At 44.9% G+C, this 17,753-nt stretch overlaps 1 protein-coding gene across 3 annotated transcripts in view; it reads right to left on the minus strand.

The window, feature by feature from the left end:
* trafd1 (TRAF-type zinc finger domain containing 1) overlaps positions 1-17,753 on the minus strand; it is a 52,732-nt gene that overhangs the window by 24,688 nt on the left and 10,291 nt on the right. For all 3 annotated transcript variants that reach the window (XM_070887934.1, XM_070887936.1, XM_070887935.1), the window contains exons 2-6: positions 15,975-16,037; positions 10,305-10,440; positions 8,265-8,318; positions 4,460-4,883; positions 2,019-2,282 (exon numbers count right to left, since the gene is read on the minus strand). In XM_070887934.1, the coding sequence (XP_070744035.1) occupies positions 2,019-2,282; positions 4,460-4,883; positions 8,265-8,318; positions 10,305-10,440; positions 15,975-16,018 (922 nt within the window). In that variant the 5' untranslated portion in view covers positions 16,019-16,037. The remainder of the gene's footprint in view (positions 1-2,018; positions 2,283-4,459; positions 4,884-8,264; positions 8,319-10,304; positions 10,441-15,974; positions 16,038-17,753) is intronic.

Consider the following 17,753-nt stretch of genomic DNA (forward strand, 5'->3'; position numbering starts at 1 on the left):
TCAGTCATCTTCCTTCTTGATGGTCATGTTTGCCAGCTCTTTCTCCCTTTCTTGTTTGGCTTTCTGTTCCCGGGATCTCCTGACTGCGATGACGGACATTGCCGTCTGCTCCCTCGCAGGTCGCGGCGGCGAGTCCATTCGGCCAGGGCTGGGGCGGCATGCTTCGGCCCCTCCCACATAGCCTGCAGCACACGCACACAGAATCTGGGGGCGAGGAGCTATTGCACATGCATGCACACTCTAGCGCGCATGTGCAGAGGTCCCAGAACTGTTTTCAGCACCGGGACCTGGCTCCGCCCCCTGCTGGTTCTGCTGCGCTCCTCCGAGTCCGAAGGAGGCCTGATGAGTGTGGAGAATACCATGCTCATCAGGATTAGGCGCACTTTTTGTTCCAGAATGTCGGCGGACCTGATGGAGGTGCACTGTTCTAAGGGTCGGTGGAAACTTGGGCCCTATGCAGCTGCATGAAAAATGTTGGCTAATGACAGACACAGAGTTAAAGTTTAAACAGTCATCGACAAAGTGTACGAGGTGTCAAAAGAATGCTTTATGCAAAAAGCTTCAGATTTTTAAAAATTAATGATGTGTGCCGTAGTAGTAAAATAAAGTTAGCCATTTCTATGCGATGGCTTAAATGAGCAAATGTATCACGTGATGTGGAACCAAGCCATAGAGATCAGCAAGGTCCCAAGTTCAAACCCTGATTAAATCAGCAGAATCCCAAATGGAGTGATGGTGGGGCATTGCAATTAAGCTACAGATATTGAAACTATGTGGGAGGGGAGAAATGAACAAAGTCAGCCAAGGTTCCTACTCCCAAGGGGATAAGGGGTTATGGGGAGCAGGCGGGGAAGTGGAGCTGAGTCCATGATCAGATCAGCCATGATTTTATTGAATGCGGAGCAGGCTCGAGGGGCCATATGGCCTGCTCCTGTTCCTATTTCTTTATGTTCATGATCGCTATCTAGTAACCCCAACAGAACTGCATGTGTACGGATCCCACATCCAGACAGCAGAGCTCCCTTGGGCAAGAAGCTGGAGACGGCACTGCCACACATTTCTTTTCCTCATGGAAAAGATTTTGGAATGGAGTTGTGTTGAATTGTTGTATTTTGGAACAAAGTGAATTTGTACAGATTTTTAAAAAGGGAGAAGCCACAGGATGCAGGGATTAAAAATGTGTAAAGAAGAAGAACTAGATGATCCAGTTTGTGAAATGTTGAACCTCAGAGTCTGTTTGAAACTGATACAATAAGAGTCAAGTATTTTGTACCAGGCCCATTAGCCAGGACGGCCCCCATTCATCTTGAGAACAGATGGAGATGTCTTCTTTAAAATTCACATCCCAAATTGCCGGCAGGCAAGCCGGGGCGTGGAGGGAGAGAGATGTAGGTCATTTTATTGACAGGCCTACTGGTGAATCACTACAGGAAAGAAGTCAGCTTCTCAGCAACCCACCCCCGGCTGATGATGGTGACACAATAGAACAAAGGACACATGGGCACTCAGGTTTTTGACCATAGGTCTGAGACACAGCCCTTAAGCTTGAACCTAGAAGCTAAACGTGCGGGTCAATTTTTGCTGTGCGAAGTAGTTTGAAAGAAAGGCAATGCAAAAACAAACAAGTCAGTACACGAAGGGGCAGAGGCATGTGGTTTATTATTTTTTTCTCCTGAGAAGCGAGATAGACCGAAATGAGTGGAATTTGCTTTGTTACTCTGCATGCTCACTTGCTGTCTACGAGTTAAAGCAGATTAATAATTTATATTAATAATTCCACCAAGTGTTTCAATCATCCTTCAAAAAGATTAGAGAAGTACACATGCAAAAGACAAGATATTCAATTTGGAAAACACGTGGGTCTTATTGTAACCCCACCCCCCGCTCCCCGAGTTACACTATTGTATAGTTAGACATTGGGCAGTATGGGCACACCCCTTAACACAAGATACTCAGATTGCTTATGGAAATGACGAATATCCGAGACAGACCCGAAACATGTACTTTTAACTACTCACTTGCTATCTCTTCGTGGACACTAACAGAAGGTGGGAATACATCAGATGGTGACCGATTGTCAAATAAGCCGACAAGATTCTGTAGCTGTGGATGTCTGTAATCCGGGGGAATATCCTCCCATACGGACGACCACTCTCCTTCTCCACCACTGTTCTCATTTTGCAGACTAAGAGCGAGCAGATAGTCCAGGTTAGAGTTGGCATCTACATGTCCAGGACCCGCAGGGTCTGCCATGCGATTTCTCTCGGTCCTCATCATGCTGGCTGTGAAAGCGACAGGAAATACAGGACTGTTAAAAAGCATAACCATAAGGTTTAATCAGCGCTGAATTAGTTGACTTTAAGAAAGCAACAAGGGTGCACTACAATTGGCCTCCGCTCTCCTTGGTTGGGGGGGGGAAACCATGGCTCCAAACACTGACTCATGCGACAAATTGTGAATGTTGGAATCAGATGCAAGAATGACCCCGCCCCCAGAAAAAAATTGTCAAACAGTCTGCCTTACTGATTAGCGAGGCTCATACATGAACAGCAGTCACTTTGGCAATGTACCACAGGGAGGCCCATATGCATGAAACCTTAACCCAGCACCAGTCAATCAATTCAGCAGAGAAAAGGAGGAAATAAAAATTAGATGCACAATCATTTTTTCCCTCTTCTTCATAATTGTGCCTTTTGTTCAGGCCACATGCTATGCAGCATTCCCCAGCTAATGAAGACAGGGCGCAGTAGAAAATTGGCAAATTAAAAGAATGAGTAATAGAAACTGTTGTTTCACATATACACATGTACTTCAATTTTAATTGTGTGTCTGTTCATAAAACGGTAAGCAAAAAAGCAGAGTACGAGAATATTTTATCACTGTTGCATAGAAACATAGAAAATAGGTGCAGGAGTAGGCCATTCGGCCCTTCTAATGAGTTCATGGCTGAACATGCAACTTCAGTACCCCATTCCTGCTTTCTCACCATACCCCTTTATTTCCTTGGCTATTGAATGATAATCGATGTTTGTTAAGTAAACACACACACATTTCCCTATAGTGGCTAGTCGGTGATTTCTATTGGACAATGCTGTTCTAGAATGTCTGGTCTAAGAATTGCTACCATTGTGTTCTGGAGCATCCCAGATTGGCTTTCCTTCCTGATGCTTGAAATGCCTCATCTCAATCTGCATTCTTCTCCCTTCTGTCACAGTGCAAGGGACTTAAAGGCTGCAGAACATCACTGTCCCACATCAACAACACCTGCTGCACCACCCAAGTATTCTTGTTAAACAAGTGGGAGAATTCATGGTGCTCCAGTTAACAAAATGGGTACCAAGAAATCCAGCACGTGAATGCAATCCCATTTTACCCACATAGCAACTTTCCAATCTCTGCTGCTCCATCAGACCAGAAATGAAGTGAATGATCGTGCACCTTTACTGGCAGAAGGCTAGGAGCAGGATGCCTGCCTACTCTTGGCCAAGAATGGTAGGTGCAATAGTTCATTAACTAAATGTAGCAATATTATACACTTCTGCATTTATCTTTTTCAATTTCTGCAGCCACAGAAGTTACAGAAACATCTCTCATCCAAACATTTTGGAATATTTCATGGAAGTCACCAGATGCCAATGTTGTATTTGTGCTACCCTGTAACACAAGGGGAGTGAACTGTGCACTTTAGCCACTTCTAGTTCCTTTCCCAGCTTTAAATTCAAACACACTGGCCCGGTAACCTGCGGTGGGTAATAATAGCAAACAAATAGCGTTCGTTGTTATTACCCTTTGAAACAGACCGCAACTTTAGGGGGTAGCGCCTGAAGTTGCGGTCAGTCATTCACTGCACCTATACTGGCTGCGCAGCCCCATCTCCAGAGCCGACAATCAGTGAAGCTGGTGAAAACTTTGGCATTTCCGCAGTAATATGGCTGTTTAAAAACCCCATTAAAAGTTAGACCCCTTTGGATTAGATGTAACTGGAGTTTTAACAGTGCATTGACTGCTGAACAAATTTTATGGCCCTGAAAAACAAATTTTTAATTTTGTGGAATGTCAAAATTATCCATTTTAATAAAAATTTAAATTAAGAAAGTTATCTTTAAAAAAAAAAAAAATTTGTTCATCTTTATTTCAGGTTTATCTTTTGCCCATGAGAGCCCCAATCTGTTTTGCTCTCTCATTTTTTAAAAGTCAGAATCACTTCCTGGTTCTCAGTCTGAGAATTCTGCATTGTGATGGCTGCTTAGACAGCTTGTTGAATCCCAGCAGCTCACGTTAAGGATTCCCCATTATCTTACACCAATCTCAACTAAATGTCAGAAAAGCCGAACTTCTCGCCACAGGGATTGTGGAAAGCTTCCTTCGGGACCAGCGGTGAACACCTTTGCTTCGCCGTTGACCACAAATTATGGGCCGTTGATACAAATATTTCCCACTTCAAATGCTCTCAGCTTACCTTGATTCTGGTCTCTACCTCTTATCGGCACATTTCTCCTATCCGTCCCCCTCATTAGAAATCCTGCCTCCCTGCTCCCATGAACTTTGGTTTCCAATGGTCTGGAAATTCTTGGCCTGGCCCGAATACGGTTCTCCTCAGTCCGAAGCAGATTCCTGAACGGCTGGTTTTCAAACCAGGTTCCTGCAGTTTCTCCGAAGTGATACTCAGGCCTAGGTTTCATACGGTTATTATTCTTTTCCTCCGCATCTTTGCCACAGGTGATGTGGTGCATGTTTAAGTCTTTGACCAGAACGTTGCGACCACAAGCCGCACAGGGTTCAGTCCTCGATCCACAATAATCAGCATGCTCTTGAGACTTGTTGAATGCCAGCTCTAGCTCGCAGTATTGACACTTAATCAGCCGCAAAGGGCATTCTGTATTCTGAAAAACAAAAACATGCAAAATTATTTATTTTTCATTTTCTTAAGAGCAAGAATTTTTTTTTAAAGAAAGATATTTTTTTAAACGCCTCAAATGGCTAAGCTGCCAAGTGTGCTGCCCAGGGTATAAATGAGCCATACGGGTTTCAGATTTGATTTCCCGTCAGTACTGAAATAACCCCCAGGCTGGCAAGAAGTTAAATCAATACGGCTCCTGCTCTTGATTGCTATCCAGTGACTGCTATTGGAAAATACCTGTGCCAGGACAGATCAGGCCTGGCTGCGATGCCTGTTATGAGCCTGTAATAACCTGATGACAATTACTGTCCTGGCTTGCCAGTGGCTCAGTTGGTAGCACCCTCACCTCGGAGTCAGAAGGTTCAAGTCCCACTCCAGAGACTTGAGCACAAAAATCTAGACCGACAATGTCAGAGGTGCCGTCTTTCATATCAGACGTTAAACCGAGGCCCTGTCATAGAAATAGAAAATAGGTGCAGGAGTAGGCTATTCGGCCCTTCGAGCCTGCACCACCATTCAATAAGATAATGGCTGATCGTTCACCTCAGTACCCCGTTCCTGCTTTCTCTCCATATCCCTTGATTCCCTTTAGCCGTAAGGGCCATATCTAACTCCCGCTTGAATATATCCAAAGAACTGCCATCAACAACTCTTTGCGGTAGGGAATTCCACAGGTTAACAACTCTCTGAGTGAAGAAATTTCTCCTCATCTCAGTCCTAAATGGCTTATCCCTTATCCTTAGACTATGTCCCCTGGTTCTGGACTTCCCCAACATCGGGAACATTCTTCCCGCATCTAACCTGTCCAGTCCCATCGGAATTTTATATGTTTCTATGAGATGCCCTCTCATCCTTCTAAACTCCAGTGAATACAGTCCCAGTCGATCCAGTCTCTCCTCATATGTCAGTCCTGCCATCCCGGGAATCAGTCTGGTGAACCTTCGCTGCACTCCCTCAATAGCAAGAACGTCCTTCCTCAGATTAGGAGACCAAAACTGAACACAATATTCCAGGTGAGGCCTCACTAAGGCCCTATACAACTGCAGTAAGACCTCCCTGCTCCTATATTCAAATCCTCTCGCTATGAAGGCCAACATACCATTTTCCTTCTTCACCACCTGCTGTACCTGCATACCAACCTTCAATGACTGATATACCATGACATCTAGGTCTCGTTGGAACTCCCCTTTTCCCAATCTGCCACCATTCAGATAATATTCTGCCTTCGTGTTTTTGCCACCAAAGTGGATAACCTCACAATAATTCCACATTATACTGCCATGCGTTTGCCCACTCACCTAACCTGTCCAAGTCACCCTGCAGCCTTTTAGCGTCCTCCTCACAGCTCCACCACCCAGCTTAGTGTCATCTGCAAACTTGGAGATATTACACTCAATTCCTTCATCCAAATCATTGATGTATATTGTAAAGAGCTGGGGTCCCAGCACTGAGCCCTGCGGCACCCCACTAGTCACTGCCTGCTATTCTGAAAAGGACCCGTTTATCCCGACTCTCTGCTTCCTGTCTGCCAACCAATTCTCTATCCACGTCAGTACATTACCCCCAATACCATGTGCTTTAATTTTGCACACCAATCTCTTGTGTGGGACCTTGTCAAAAGCCTTTTGAAAGTCCAAATACTCCACATCCACTGGTTCTCTCTTGTCCACTCTACCAGTTACATCCTCAAACAATTCAAGAATGGTCAAGCAAGATTTCCCTTTCATAAATCCACGCTAACTTGGCCCGATCCTGTCTCTGCTTTCCAAATGTGCTGCTATTTCATCTTTAATAATTGATTACAACATTTTCCCCACTACTGATGTCAGGCTAACCGGTCTATAATTACCCATTTTCTCTCTCCCATCTTTCTTAAAAAGTGGTGTTACATTAATCCATAGGAACCGATTCAGAGTCGATAGACTGTTGGAAAATGATCACCAATGCATCCACTATTTCTAGGGCTACTTCCTTAAGTACTCTGGGATGCAGACTATCAGGCCCCAGAAATTTATCGGCTTTCAATCCCATCAATTTCCCTAACACAATTTCCCGCCCAATAAGGATTTCCTTCAGTTCCTCCTTCTCACTAGACCTTCGGTCCCCTAGTATTTCCGCAAGTTTATTTGTGTCTTCCTTCGTGTAGACAGAACCAAAGTATTTGTTTAACTGGTCCGCCATTTCTCTATCTGCTCTCTCAAGTAGATATAAAAGATCCCATGCCACTATTTCAAAGAAGAGCAGGGGAGTTATCCCCAGTGTTCTGGTCAATATTTATCCCGCAGTCCACATCACTAAAAAAAAGTCTATCTGGTTATCATCACATTGCTGTTTGTGAGAGCTTGCTGTGCACAAATTGGCTGCCTCATTTCCTACATTCCAAAGAGACTACACTTCAAAAAGTGCTTTGCGACATCTGGTGGTTGTGAAAGGCGCTATATAAATGCATGTCTTTCTTTCTTTCTCTAAGGTGAGATAATGGGTGGACGGCATCTATGAAACTGGACATCAGGAGAAGAGAAAATTGCAAAGAATTGAGATATTTTTCTCTTTGCAGAATGCAATTTCTTTTTCTTGGTCTCCCACTCTATGCACCATGCATAGCTGAGCAGCAGAGTGATTCCTGTCCAATTTTCTCTTTCCTTCATTCCTACAAGTACTTAATCAAAAAGGCCAATGGAATATTGGCCTTTATATTAAGGGGGTTGGAATACAAAAGTGAGGAAGTGTTGCTTCAGCTGTACAGAGCCTTGTTAGACCCCAGAGTATTGCGTTCAGTTTTGGGCACTGCACCTCAGGAAGGATATAATGGCCTTGGAGGGGTTGCAGTGGAGATTCATCAGAATGATACTGGAGTTTAAAGTGTTAATTTAGGACGACAAGTTGCATAAACTTGATTTGTATTCCCTGGAGTTTAAAATGTTGAGGGATGACCCAATCAAAGTCTTTAAAATGATAAAAGGATTCGATAAGGTCGATACAGAGAAACTATTCCCTCTGGTGGGGGAATTCAGAACCAGTATACATAATCTTAAAATTAGGGCTAGGCCATTTAAAAGTGAAATCAGGAAGTACTTTTTTCACACACAAAAAAATAGGAAAATCTGGAATTCTCTCCCCCAAAAGGCTGTGGATTTTCAACACTGATTAATAGATTTTGTGTTAAGTAAGGGTATCAAGCAATATAGAGCAATGGTGAGGAATGTAGTTTAAGTTCAGATCAAACTGAATGTTGGAACAAGTTCGAGGGGCTGATTGGCCTACTGCAGTTTCTATGTTACACCAAGATCAGCATTTGACAGATGGAAGCTGCTTCGTTAAGCAAGCAAAATGAAAGTAGATGAATGAAGAGACACGCACACACCTCATGTTTCGCCAACTGATTTTTTTCTATCTTCATGTTGCACTTACAGTCGACCTGAAAAACAGGAGAGATAAAATTTAGATCTCAAATATTAGTGTGCATTACATGCTGGTTACTCTATGTAAGAGCAAAGCCTCACGCATATCACTCCAAGGAGAAATACTTTCCAGTCTATTTTGCTGATCATATTCAGGATGGCAATAAGGATGCAATTGGACTCAATGTAGTGCCCTGACCAAAGAAAAACTGCAGGGTCAATGAGCTGGGTGTGCCATTGTCATGTCCGAAGCTGGTCCAAGGTTGATGCCGGGTGGTCCGTCCGGTTTTTTTATTATTATTATTCTTGTTTTCTGTAGCGGTTTGTTACAACTGAGTGACTCGCGGTTAAGAGTCAACCACTTTGCTGTGTATCTGGAGTCACATATCGGCCAGACCGGATAAGGATGGCAGATTTCCTTTGCTAAAAGGACATTAGTGAACCAGATGAATTTTTACGACAATCCGGTAGTTTCATGGTCACCATTACTGACACTAGCTTTTTATTCCAGATGTATTTAATTAAGTGAATTTAAATTCCCCAGCTGCCCTGGTGGGATCTGAACTCACGTCTCCGGATTGTTAGTCCAGCCTCTGGATTACTAGTCCCGTAATTTAACCACTATGCTCCCGTTCCCGGTGAACAGTATGGTGAATAGAAGATCAGCACTTGGCTGACGGATGGAAGCTGCTTCGTTAGCTAAGCAAACTGGAAGCAGATGAATGAAGGAAGAGAAACCTAATGTTTCTTCAATTGATTTTTTGAGATAAGACAATCAATCACAGTTAACGGCTCTTTCTCTCAGTCGCCAACACACAAACCCCCGCGAGGTGTCTGGTCAACCAATCCGAACCTGATGGATAATGCTTGAAATAGTAAATACATGGAAGGCAGAATGTGTGTGTTTAATTTCATATGAACTGCTGAAGCAACTCCCTTTTCAGCTAGCAATAGGAAATGTTCCTAAATCTGCCCATCTTGGCCTGGTTAAAAACACATAAAAAGCTAAATTATCAAGATTTTTCTGATCTAAAGCCAGACATGTTTTTCTGTCATTCCTTTCAGGAGGCTGTGGAGAAGAGGAATTGAAAGAGAATCAAGGCCTTTAAAATAATGTGATTGGTTAAGTAGAGTCATACGAATATTACTGACGCACATATGATCCTAGTATGGCAAAAGAACATTTGTTCTTAAAACTAAAATTACCACTTCTTCCTCACTTTTGAGGCAGTCTGACCACAATGAGACACTTCAGGCAGAAACTCTGTGGTTGGAGGAATGCCTGATCATTTTAAGTGTTCATTTTCATTTGCCTCAGTCAAGAACATGCAACATTTGCATAAATAAACTAACTCCAATACATCTTAAAAGATGGATAGCAGGAAAAGGAAACAGTGATGTTAAGTAGTCAGGCTTTATCTGAAATTGGGTGAAATTTTACTCACTAATTAAAAACAGAACTTTAATATTAAACAGTAATCCTCCATCCATATTTCCAATCCAATACCCAACTGAGTGCAGCATCCAACTTGCTTGGTATCTATTTCGATTTTCATGTCAAAGATGCTGTCCAAGTTCTCGACGTATGATCTTCACAAGTCAGTCAGTAAATACATTGCCCTGTGTGGAAAGGAGCCCACACAGAACAGAACGTCCCAGGTCAGGTTTAATCCCCTGGTCCATGTAGTGTTGACTGATCTTTGTTCGGGCTGCTACAGTTGGAAAGGAAAATAGTGCTCCTGTTTGCTGTCAAGTAGCCACTGCTTGAAGTGCAAGTGGATGTTAGATAAGGACATAATTGGACATAGTTATGATACTCAGTCTTCGGTTTGCATGAAGAAAGCTCCGAGACACACAAGGGCAGCCAGCATCTATGGAACCAGACATCAGCTCGTCAATGTCTTCAGGGGAGATGAGGAGAAAATTAGTGGAGAGGGAAATTGAGCACAAAAAGAAACTTGGTGTAAAGATTTACCAGGAGACTGCCAATCTATTGATCTTACCAGTGCATGTTCTGTTTGAAAGTGTTCTTCCATCTCCGATTTAGGGAAGGGTTCATGACAATACCTACAAAGATCAAGGTTTCTTCTACAGTGGATTTCGTGGATGGTGAAGTTAGTTGCAGGAATGTTTCGTTTGCTGATGGTGGAAAAGAAAAGAATCGAATTACACAAAGCTGGTGGATTAAAAGGAGACAGCATCTGCTCCTCCTGCATATCGAAATTGGGACATGCAGGTACACAGCTGCCAACAAAACACAAAGCAAAGCTATTTTATTTTTAAACCACCAATCTCCCCTAATAACCTAATTGATGAAGACCCCATCCTGTATAGTTCAAAGAAATACAGTCCAGTGATCCCAGGTTTGACTCCCAATCTGTGCTCTCCGAAAAGACAGCAACTTGGATACAATTTGTTTCAGCTCCCCTCTCAGTTAGAAGAGGAAAACATCAGCTAGTCACTTCTGCTGGAAAGTTTGCATATGTTGCTGTCAAGCAGCAGGCACCCTCCAACACTCATGTGCGAGTCCAAGTGGCCTTTCTTCATACAATCCCAGAACGTGGCTACTCCACCATAGGTCATCACAGCCCAGCCCAATCCTGTCCTTTTCAAGCATCCGCATTTCACAGGGGCTACTGGATAGTGAACAGGAGCACTTTCTCCCCCTCTCCCTCCCCCAGGAGTGATGAAGCCAATTGTGCGTGAAGAGTCCTCAACTGTGGTAGAATATCCTGTCTTGGCTCATACATGAGGTATCAGAGTAGGCAGTGCCAGTGGAATTGTACCCCAGCAAAAGTCAGTGACTATCCAACAGAAAATTGGCAAAAGAAAACAAAGCATCTGATTTACTAGGGATGAAACAATGTGCTCAATACCCTTTTATGACCGCAGTCTCTTTAAAATTAAATCACGCCATACATTAATGTTTGCTTAACTGTGGGCTACACAGGCATCCCATGTGGGGCACCGAGACCAACAAGTGTTAGGTGATTTGGTTTTTGTTGTTGTGGTACTGATTGTACGAACTAGATTGGCAGCAGTGCTATGTGATCCACAAGACTGAAGTCAGTATGTTCACAATGTATCCCCTACAAGTCCTGTGGCCGCTCACAATCAAAACCATTTCCCATCAGCTGCCTTCTTTTCTCTGCTCCTTTGTTCTATAAACCTCAGGTGCCTTTCTGTTGCTGAATAATGAGTCACTGCTGTACAGCTGGATGCTCACTAACCCAGCCAATCAAACACTTCCACATTTCACGTTAATGGGTTTGAGGTAGGGCCTGCGTTGATGTCAGAGCCTTAATCTGCAGCTAATGCAAGTGAACTTCCAGATCAGGATATGGAGATGGGCATGGCTTTGTTTCAATAGAATGTTCACAAATCGAGACACCCTGGGTAAAGATGCGATCCACCAGCTCCCTGTTTAAATGTGGGCTGCTGGAGAAATGGGAACAGGAACCCAACATGGAGTAGCTCCGAGAGCAACAAGATATTTCTAGTGGGGCACAGCCCAAAAAGGTTTAAGAGTCACTGTGAGATATGATAGTTTAGGAAAGACATAAAACTCGACTAGATCTAAGCCAACTTGCATCAACAGGAACTGAAAATGACAAGCAACAAAAAACCGTAGCACTATGTAAGTGGCCATCCATGTTGGTGCATTTGCTATTCGAGTACATTCAATGCTTTCAACTTACCTACTCCAATTTTTTTTCTAAATGCAGCCATATGATTAATCCCCTCTCGAGGGTTTTCTACTCTTAAGAGGCAACTATAAATGGCATTAGTACAATTGTTAGGCACTAATTTAGATCTGATTTATATTATATAGAAATTGCACTTCACAAGCACAATTAGGCAAGGAAGAGGAGCAAAAAAACCAAATAATTTAACTTCAGATGGAATAAGTTGAAAATAACCACAGGAGGAGTGGCCCTGGGGAGACTATTTGCATTCATGCAATCTCTGTACACTGTGGGAGGACAGGCTGAAGATCGGCTTCCAGTTCTCTGCAAATTCCACTCTATGGGGCCAAGTTTCAGCCTGAGTTGCTACTGTTTTTTTGGTGCAACTAGTTTAGAATGGAGTATCTTAGAAATTGCAATTCTCGGCATTTAGTTTGCCCCAGTTCTAGTCAGTTAGAACAGTTTCAGTTTGGAACAGATTTTTTTTCCAAAAGGGGGCGTGTCCGGCTACTTACGCCCGTTTTGAAAGTTTAGGCAGTGAAAACATACTCCAAACTAACTTAGAATGGAGTAAGTGTAGATTTTTGTACGCTCAGAAAAACCTTGTCTACACTTAGAAAATCAGGCGTAGGTTACAAATCAGGTGTAGGGAATGGGGGGGGGGGGGGGTTTAAAGGGAAGTTTACAACATTAAACACTTCAGTTTTACAAATAAAGAGCCATGATCAATAATAAATGATAAAGACATCAATAAATCAATCAGAAAAAAAATGAATAAAAAATAAAAAAATTTATCAATAAAACAAAACATTTTCGGAGGGGGGGGGTGGAGGAGGGGGGGGTGGAGGAGGGGGGGGTGGAGGAGGGGGGGGTGGAGGAGGGGGGGGTGGAGGAGGGGGGGGTGGAGGAGGGGGGGGTGGAGGAGGGGGGGGTGGAGGAGGGGGGGGTGGAGGAGGGGGGGGTGGAGGAGGGGGGGGTGGAGGAGGGGGGGGTGGAGGAGGGGGGGTGGAGGAGGGGGGGTGGAGGAGGGGGGGTGGAGGAGGGGGGGGTGGAGGAGGGGGGGGTGGAGGAGGGGGGGTGGAGGAGGGGGGGGTGGAGGAGGGGGGGGTGGAGGAGGGGGGGGTGGAGGAGGGGGGGGTGGAGGAGGGGGGGTGGAGGAGGGGGGGGGTGGAGGAGGGGGGGGTGGAGGAGGGGGGGGTGGAGGAGGGGGGGGTGGAGGAGGGGGGGGTGGAGGAGGGGGGGGTGGAGGAGGGGGGGGTGGAGGAGGGGGGGGTGGAGGAGGGGGGGGTGGAGGAGGGGGGGGTGGAGGAGGGGGGGGTGGAGGAGGGGGGGGTGGAGGAGGGAGTCGCGGAGGCGGGGGGGGTTGTTAGAAAGAGTGTCGCGGAGGGTGGGGAGGGGGAGGGAGGAGAAAGAGAGTCGCGGGGGGGGGGGGGGGGGGAGAGTCGCGGAGGTGGGGGGGGGGGGAGTCGCAGATTCGGGGGGGAGTCACGGAGAGAGCAGAGGTCAGGTCGGGGCGGGAGGTCGGGTCGGGTCGGGGGGGGTGGTCGGGTCGGGTCGGGGGAGGGGGGCGGAGAGCGGGAGTCAAGTCGGGTCAGGTCAGGTCAGGTGGGAGGTGAGCCTTATCCACGCAGCCCCAATGAGGCCATTCGGCCAGGGCTAGGGGCTGCGTGCTTTGGGTGCCTGGAGCTACTGCACAAGCACGCCCACTGTAGCGCGCATGTGCAGAGGTCCCGGCACTGTTTTCCGCACCCCCACAGCTCATGCTGCGCCGCGCCCAGCTCCAAAGTGCCTGCAGGGAGCCGGAGAATAGGTGAGTTTTTTTTAGGCGCACTTTGTGGCACGAAAAACGGGCATCCAGGTCTGGCGCAGCCCGAAACTTGGGCTCTTTGACTTGGCTGGTATGAGGGAATGAATCCTTTCCTTCTGTGTCAATGCTATGGTCATAAATGGTCACGCTTACTATACTGAGCAACACCTTTGTAAATTCTAACGTGTTCCACCACTTCCATTATTTTCTGTTGATCCTTTTATCTGACTTTTCTTATTTTTTTTTTTTAAGTAAACCTGACTATTACCTTGTTAGGTGGAGTGTCAAAACTGGTTGGGAGGAGTTACGGAATCTGAGAGACGGCTATCAATGCAGACCATTAATCCAGGGCATTTTTACACAATCATGTCACTAATTGGATAATCTTATTAATGGCTGGGCTCAGCAACAACCAATATCACTTCTTCAATGAGATCAGCAGTATTGCTGGTGCAAGTGAAAAAAGTTGAGACAACCCAGGAGATTCGGCAGAACTCAAACCTCCCAGCGGGTTGCATTATTATTGATTACTATTAAAAAAAATTTAGTCTGCAATAGATATATTCATAAGCTCCACTTGCTCCCATTAGCAGTCTGAGCATTTTACTTTGATGGAAATATGCCAAAAATGCTCTATGGCTATCTATATGACAGGAGGACTTGGGGACATAACAATCACACCCCTTGGTGATCTGCTATCCGTAACTTTTGCACGAGTACTTCTTCAACATTTCCTGAGGCAGATCGTGTTAACACTGAATAAGGCAAGGTTCGATTTGGATGATTCAGCTGCTTTATTCCACAGTAAGGTGAACATACAGAGCAACAGCGGTGATCCAGTGAAACCCATCTTCATGTAATGATATAAATATAATGAGCATGTTACACTACATCACTTCAGTGGGTCAGAATAACTCCTCTACTTTCTGTCCTAAGGTCCAGGGGAAAACTTCTTCACTCTGTAGCCTCTCATCTTTTCAACTTCTTGCAGCACTTCACTCTCTCACTGGCTCATTGTCATAGGCTTTTAAGAAAAGACCTATCTCCAATGTCTACCATCTCTCTAGATACCTCCATTGCCTGTGTTGTCCGATTGGTTGTGGGACAGCCAGTCCCGGCTGAGCCACAATTTCCACCAGTTAAACATTGGGACAAGACCAAAACCATCATCTTCAGCCCCCACCACAAACTTCATACCCTCAGCACAGATTCTATCCCTTGCACCACCAGTCTCCGGTTCAATCTTGACATTCTGTGTGACCCCGAGCCAAGTTTCCAACCCTATATCCTCTACATCACAAAGAGGCCTACATTCACCCCCATAACATTGCACATCTCAGCCCATCTGCTGACAAACCTTCATCCATGCCTTTGTCACCAGTCTCAACGATTCCAATGCTCTTCTGGGGGCCTCCCATCCTCCATAAACTTCAGCTCATCTAAATCTCTGCTGCCTATATCCTATCCCGCACCGTGCCACTCACTTATCATTCATGTGCGCACTGACTCTTCATCACCCAATGCCGCATACAAGTATTTAAATCCTTTCACAGCCTCACCCCGCCCTATCTCTAACCTTCTCCAGCCCTACTATTCTCCAACAACGATGGCCTTGTATATCCTCCAATTCTCTCGCCCCAAGGCCAACGGCTGTGCCTTCAGCCCTAAGCAGCAGAATTCCCTCCCTAAACCTTTCCACCTCCCTCTCTTCCTTCAAGGCCCTCCTTAAAGCCCACCTCTTTGACCAAGCTTTTGGTTAACTGTCCTACTTAGGCTCGCAACCAAGTTGTCTGATTGCGCTTTGTTTTTTCTATGTTACAGGCACAATATAAATGCAAGTTGTTATTGTATTAAAACTGAACCTGTATTTTTTTTTTGAATAAGACCATCAGTACTTTAATAACCTTATGAATGGTCAGGGTAACCAGTCGCTCTGTAAACATTCCCGTTAACAGATTCACGTCAGGTCTCCTGCCATACTACACTTTGGACATAGTTTGCTGCTAAATGTCGAATCCAACTCTCTCAGACAAGGGCCTCCCTTCCTGCTGTTGGCATGACTCAGCTATTCCACAAGCTTCGCCCAGAAAGCAAGCTTTTAGACACAGGCAGACAAAGCAGCTTTTAAAGACAGACTTCAGCAATTTGTCGAAGTAATGATGTTTAAGTTAGTCTCTTACCAGTTGGCACAGAGCCGGGTTTCCTCAGCCTGACCTTCAGACATCTTTGCTCTTTTTCAAAACCTACAAAACAAAATAGACAGATACATTAAGTACTTCAAAAAGTCTTGCTGCTAGCAAAGATCTTGGCAAGGATGAACTCACAAAAATATAGCACACTGACAAAAACATGATGGCACTCCAGAACAGAGGGTAGGGGAGATAACTGCTCTTTGGATCAGTTTTTTTTATTTTTTATGTATTCAAACCTTTGTCACTCTCTTCGCCTCCAGCACTATTTCACAATCAAAGGGATGTTCCCAGCCTTCCTTCAATCCACATCTTAATCAGAGTTCGGAAACTATGGGCGAGTGGGAAAATACCCGAGCCTTGTTTATCATTTCCACTGACAGCAGAGTACGTAAGCACAGAAGAACATAAGAAATAGGAACAGCAGCAGGCCATACGGCCCTTCAAGCCTGCTCCACCATTCAATATCATGGCTGATCTGATCCCGCCCACTCCCCATAACCCCTTATCCCTCATCATTTAAGAAACTGTCTATTTCTGTCTTAAATTTATTCAATGTCCCAGCTTCCACAGCTCTCTGAGGCAGCGAATTCCAGAGATTTACAACCCTCAGAAGAAATTTCTCCTCATCTGTTTTAAATGGGCGGCCTCTTATTCTAAGATCATGCCCTCTAGTTCTAGTCTCCCCCATCAGTTGAAACATCCTCTCTGCGGAAATATCCTCTCTGCATCCACCTTGTCAAGCCCCCTCATAATCTTAAAAGTTTCGATATGATCACCTCTCATTCTTCTGAATTCCAATGAGTAGAGGCCCAACCTACTCAACCTTTCCTCATAAAAGTCAATCCCCTCATCCCCGGAATCAACCTAGTGAACCTTCTCTGAACTACCTCCAAAGCAAGTATTTCCTTTCGTAAATATGGAAACCAAAACTGCACGCAGTATTCCAGGTGCGGCCTCACCAGTACCTTGTATAGCTGTAGAAAGATTTCCCTGCTTTTATACTCCATCCCCTTTGTAATAAAGGCCAAGATACCATTGGCCTTCCTGATCACATGTTGTACCTGCATACTACTATCCCTGTGTGTTTCATGCACAAGTACCCCCAGGTCCCGCTGTACTGCAGCACTTTGCAATCTTTCTCCATTTAAATAATAACTTGCTCTTTGATTTTTTTTTTCTGCCAAAGTGCATGACCTCACACTTTCCAACATTATACTCCATCTGCCAAACCTGCCATTCACTTAGCCTGTCTATGTTCTTTTGCAGATTTTGTATGAGTCCTCCTCACTCATTGCTTTTCCTCCCTTCTTTGTATCGTCAGCAAACTTGGCTACGTTACACCTCAGTCCCTTCTTCCAATTCGTTAATATAGATTGTAAATAGTTGGGGTCCCAGCACAGATCCCTGCGGCACCCCACTAGTTACTGGTTGCCAACCAGACAATGAATCATTTATCCCGACTCTCTCTTCTCTGTTGGTTAGCCAATCCTCTATCCATGCTAATATATTACCCCCAATCCCATGAACTTTTATCTTGTGCACTAACCTTTTATGTGGCACCTTGTCAAATGCCTTCTGGAAGTCCCAACACACCATATCCACTGGTTCGTTACATCCTCAAAGAACTCCAGCAAATTTGCCAAACATGACTTTCCCTTCATAAATCCATGCTGACTCTGCCTGACCAAATTTTGCTTTTCCAAATGTCCTGCTACTGCTTCTTTAATAATGGACTCCAACATTTTCCCAACCACAGATGTTAGGTTA

The sequence above is a fragment of the Pristiophorus japonicus genome, chromosome 8 (assembly GCF_044704955.1).
Source record: "Pristiophorus japonicus isolate sPriJap1 chromosome 8, sPriJap1.hap1, whole genome shotgun sequence".
Classification (NCBI taxonomy): Eukaryota; Metazoa; Chordata; class Chondrichthyes; family Pristiophoridae; genus Pristiophorus; species Pristiophorus japonicus.